This window comes from Oncorhynchus mykiss, chromosome 9 (assembly GCF_057628025.1).
Source record: "Oncorhynchus mykiss isolate SJ-2025 chromosome 9, ASM5762802v1, whole genome shotgun sequence".
Classification (NCBI taxonomy): domain Eukaryota; kingdom Metazoa; phylum Chordata; class Actinopteri; order Salmoniformes; family Salmonidae; genus Oncorhynchus; species Oncorhynchus mykiss.
The window spans coordinates 4009593-4014592 of record NC_143030.1 but is presented as its reverse complement, the minus strand read 5'-3'; the positions used below and the strand labels follow the sequence as shown (position 1 = coordinate 4014592).

Here is a 5000-nt window from a genome sequence, read left to right as displayed (position 1 = left end):
GTTGTGTACTATAGTATGTATGTAGGTAGTAGTGTTGTGTGCTATAGTATGTATGTAGGTAGTAGTGTTGGGTACTGTAGTATATATGTAGGTAGTAGTGTTGTGTACTGTAGTATGTATGTAGGTAGTAGTGTTGTGTACTGTAGTATGTATGTAGGTAGTAGTGTTGTGTACTGTAGTATATATGTAGGTAGTAGTGTTGGGTACTGTAGTATGTATGTAGGTAGTAGTGTTGTGTACTATAGTATATATGTAGGTAGTAGTGTTGGGTACTGTAGTATGTATGTAGGTAGTAGTGTTGTGTACTATAGTATGTATGTAGGTAGTAGTGTTGTAGTGTTGTGTACTATAGTATGTATGGAGGTAGTAGTGTTGTGTACTCCTCACTCTGTCTCATCAGGTACTGTCCATTCTGATCATTCATCTCTATATCCTTCACACACAGGTGTTTACCTAAGGAGAGAGATAAACAAACATTAATAAAGTGACAGGGACGAGAATGTTGTCGAGTAATGTTCTCTGTCATTCTTCCCCCTTCTCTTCCCCCTTCTCTTCTCTTCCACTTTTCCCTTCTCTTCCCCCTTTCCTCTTCTCTTCCCTCCTCTTCTCTTCCCCCTTCCTCTTCTCTTCCCCCTTCCTCTTCTCCTCCCCCTTCTCTTCCCCCTTTCTCTTCTCTCCCTTCCTCTTCTCTTCCCTTCCTCTTTCTTCCCCTTCCTCTGCTCTTCCTTCCTCTTCTCTTCCCTTCCCTTCTCTTCCCCCTTCCTCTTCCCCTTCTATTCTCTTCCTTCCTCCTCTCTTCCCCTTCCTCTCTTCTCCCCTTCTCTTCCCCTTTCCTCTTCTCTTCCCCCTTCCTATTCTCTTCCCTTCCTCTTCTCTTTCCCCTTCCTCTTCTCTCCCCCTTCTCTTCCCCTTCCTCTTCTCTTCCCCCTTTCTCTTCTCTTTCCCCCTTCTCTTCTCTTCCCTTCCTCTTCTCTTCCCTTCCTCTTCTCTTCCCTTCCTCTTCTCTTCCCTTCCTCTTCTCTTCCCTTCCTCTTCTCTTCCCCCTTCCTCTTCCCCCTTCCTATCTCTTTCCCTTCCCTTCTCTTCCCCCTTCCTCTTCTCTTCCCCCTTCCTCTTCCCCTTCCTCTTCCTTCCCCCTTCCTCTTCCCCCTTCCTATTCTCCCTTCCTCTCTCCCTTCCCCTTCCTCTTCTCTTCCCCTTCCTCTCTCCTTCCCCCTTCCTATTCCTTCCCTTCCTCTTCTCTCCCCCTTCCTCTTCTCTTCCCCCTTTCTTCTCCCTTCCTCTTCCCCCTTCCTATTCTCTTCCCTTCCTCTTCCTCCCTTCTCTTCCCCCTTCCTCTTCTTCCCTCCTTCCTCTTCACTTCCCCTTCTCTTCTCCCCTTCCTCTTCTCTTCCCCCTTCCTATTCTCTTCCCCTCCTCTTCTCTTCCCCCTTCCTCTTCTCTTCCCCCTTCCTCTTCTCTTCCCCCTTCCTCTTCTCTTCCCCCTTTCTCTTCTCTTCCTTCCTATTCTCTTCCTTCCTCTTCTCTTCCCCCTTCCTATTCTCTTCCCTTCCTCTTCTCTTCCCCCTTCATCTTCTCTTCTCTTCCCTTCCTCTTCTCTTCCCCCTTCCTCTTCTCTTCCCTTCCTCTTCTCTTCCCTTCCTCTTCTCTTCCCCCTTCCTCTTCTCTTCCCTTCCTCTTCTCTTCCCCCTTCCTCTTCTCTTCCCCCTTCCTCTTCTCTTCCCCCTTCTCTTCCCCCTTCCTCTTCTCTTCCCCCTTCCTCTTCTCTTCCCCCTTCTCTTCCCCCTTCCTCTTCTCTTCCCCCTTCCTATTCTCTTCCCTTCCTCTTCTCTTCCCCCTTCCTATTCTCTTCCCTTCCTCTTCTCTTCCCCCCTCCTCTTCTCTTCCCTTCCTCTTCTCTTCCCCCTTCCTCTTCTCTTCCCTTCCTCTTCTCCTCCCCCTTCGTCTTCTCTTCTCTTCTCTTCCCCCTTCCTCTTCTCTTCCCCCTTCCTCTTCTCTTCCCCCTTCTCTTCCCCCTTCCTATTCTCTTCCCTTCCTCTTCTCTTCCCCTTCCTATTCTCTTCCCTTCCTCTTCTCCTCCCCATCATCTTCTCTTCTCTTCCCATCCTCTTCTCTTCCCCCTTCCTCTTCTATTCCCCCTTCCTCTTCTCTTCCCCCTTCCTCTTCTTTTCCCCCTTCCTCTTCCCCCTTCCTCTTCTCTTCCCCTTCCTCTTCTTTTCCCCCTTCCTCTTCACCCTTCCTCTTCTTTTCCCCCTTCCTCTTCACCATTCCTCTTCTCCTCCCCCTTCATCTTCTCTTCTCTTCCTCTTCTCCTTCACTTCTCTTCCCCCTTCCTCTTCTTTTCCCCCTTCCTCTTCTTTCCCCCTTCCTCTTCACCCTTCCTCTTCTTTTCCCCTTCCTCGCCATCTCTTAACTCTTCTGGGGTCTCCTTCCATCTGTCTCTTTCCTCTCCTTTCCCCCTCTCCCTCCTCTCCTCCTGTTATTAAAACATCATGTCTTTCCCCCTCTCCCTCCATCTCTCTGTCTGTCCATCACACTGCCAAAGACTCCATATCTCTGTCTGTCCATCACACTGCCAAAGACTCCATCTCTCTGTCTCCTGTCTGTCCATCACACTGCCAAAGACTCCATCTTTCTGTCTGTCCATCACACTGCCAAAGACTCCATCTCTCTGTCTGTCCATCACACTACCAAAGACTCCATCTCTCTGTCTGTCCATCACACTGCCAAAGACTCCATCTCTCTGTCTCCTGTCTGTCCATCACACTGCCAAAGACTCCATCTCTCTGTCTCCATCACACTGCCAAAGACTCCATCTCTCTGTCTGTCCATCACACTGCCAAAGACTCCATCTCTCTGTCTCCTGTCTGTCCATCACACTGCCAAAGACTCCATCTCTCTGTCTGTCCATCACACTGCCAAAGACTCCATCTCTCTGTCTGTCCATCACACTGCCAGAGACTCCATCTCTCTGTCTCCTGTCTGTCCATCACACTGCCAAAGACTCCATCTCTCTGTCTCCATCACACTGCCAAAGACTCCATCTCTCTGTCTGTCCATCACACTGCCAAAGACTCCATCTCTCTGTCTCCTGTCTGTCCATCACACTGCCAAAGACTCCATCTCTCTGTCTCCTGTCTGTCCATCACACTGCCAAAGACTCCATCTCCCTGTCTGTCCATCACACTGCCAAAGACTCCATCTCTCTGTCTGTCCATCACACTGCCAAAGACTCCATCTCTCTGTCTCCTGTCTGTCCATCACACTGCCAAAGACTCCATCTCTCTGTCTCCTGTCTGTCCATCACACTGCCAAAGACTCCATCTCTCTGTCTCCTGTCTGTCCATCACACTGCCAAAGACTCCATCTCCCTGTCTGTCCATCACACTGCCAAAGACTCCATCTCTCTGTCTCCTGTCTGTCCATCACACTGCCAAAGACTCCATCTCTCTGTCTGTCCATCACACTGCCAAAGACTCCATCTCTCTGTCTGTCCATCACACTGCCAAAGACTCCATCTCTCTCTTTGTTCACTCATTTTTCTCTGTGTTCTTTGCTCTCCTTCATGTCATCCTCTCCTCCTCCTATCTGGCATCCTAAAATAGATAGGGGTCCACCCTGTACTTCTGGAGTGTCTGTGACCCTGAGGTCAGGACTATTGTTTCACCGGGCCGTCCTGTAGAGAGAGACCTGGGCGGGTGTATCCTGTCACACACACACACACACACACACACACACACACACACACACACACACACACACATTCCTCTCTTTGCCTTTCTACCAGAGTGTTTCCTGACACACTGTCTATCTCTCCACCCTCTGCCTCCCCTCGCCGCTGCTTCTCCCCCTCTGCTCTCCCCCCGTCTCCTCTCCCCCTTCCTCTCCTTTTCTCTTCTCTCTTCCTCCCTCTTCCTCTCCTCTTCCTCTTCACAACTCTCCTCAAACTCTTTTCAACTGTCCTCTTCTCTCCTCTACTCTCCTCTACTCTCCTCTTCCTGTCCTCCTCTTCTCTCCTCTACTCTCCTCCTCTCACCTCTACTCTCCTCTACTATCCTCTTCTCTCCTCTCCTCTCATGTCCTCTCCTCTCCTCTCCTCTATTCTCCTCTTCCTGTCCTCCTCTCTCCTCTTACTCCCCTCCTCCTTTCTCTCTTACCAGTAGCAGTATCCAGCAATGATCACCGCGGTAATAAGGAGGAGTATCCCCATGGCAACCAGAACGCCTGTCACCATCAGCTGAGAGTGGGCCTCTACTTCTGGAGAGATAGACGGAGAGAGCGATGGAGAGAGAGATGATAGAGAGTGAGAGATAGAGAGAGAGAGAGCGATGGAGGGATGAGAGAGAGAATATTTAATAAGTATTGTTGGATTCTAGCATGAAATAAATGTTATACTAGAAGTTAATGGTTACATGTATGAGGAATGTATATGGTGGGGTCAATGGAGGTTGGATAGCTGTGGATTAGTGAGGAATGTGGGCCGAGGTCAGGTCAGATCAGGTCAGGTCAGGTCACTGATACGGGTGGATAGCTGTGGATTAGTGAGGAATGTGGGCCGAGGTCAGGTCAGGTCAGGTCAGGTCACTGATACGGGTGGATAGCTGTGGATTAGTGAGGTATATGGGCCGAGGTCAGATCAGGTCAGGTCAGATGAAGTGAGGAGGAACAGTTTTTTTGAACTTTCTGCCTAGCAACAGAGATGTATTGGCTGTCTAGATGTGCGAGGAGGAAACTCGCCTAATAGGAGGGTATAAATACTGCTGCTGCTGGAAACGTTGTCTGTGCAGCTGTTTGACGAAGGGGTGAAGAAACCTGGGCTTTGACTAATGTATTTATATAGCCCTATTAGACCGGGTCAGGGGTCAGGGGTCAGTAGAAACCTGGGCTTTGACTAATGTATTCATATAGCCCTATTAGACCGGGTCAGGGGTCAGGGGTTATGAGTTAGGGGTCAGTAGAAACCTGGGCTTTGACTAATGTATTTATATAGCCCTATTAGA

The 5000-nt window shown here is 49.5% G+C and overlaps 1 protein-coding gene across 1 annotated transcript in view; it reads right to left on the bottom strand.

Moving 5' to 3' along the window:
* LOC149980711 (ephrin type-B receptor 4b-like) overlaps positions 1 to 5000 on the bottom strand; it is a 73848-nt gene that overhangs the window by 15017 nt on the left and 53831 nt on the right. The window contains exons 11-12 of the mRNA XM_090183308.1: positions 4159 to 4257; positions 388 to 453 (exon numbers count right to left, since the gene is read on the bottom strand). Of these exons, the coding sequence (XP_090039434.1) occupies positions 388 to 453; positions 4159 to 4257 (165 nt within the window). The remainder of the gene's footprint in view (positions 1 to 387; positions 454 to 4158; positions 4258 to 5000) is intronic.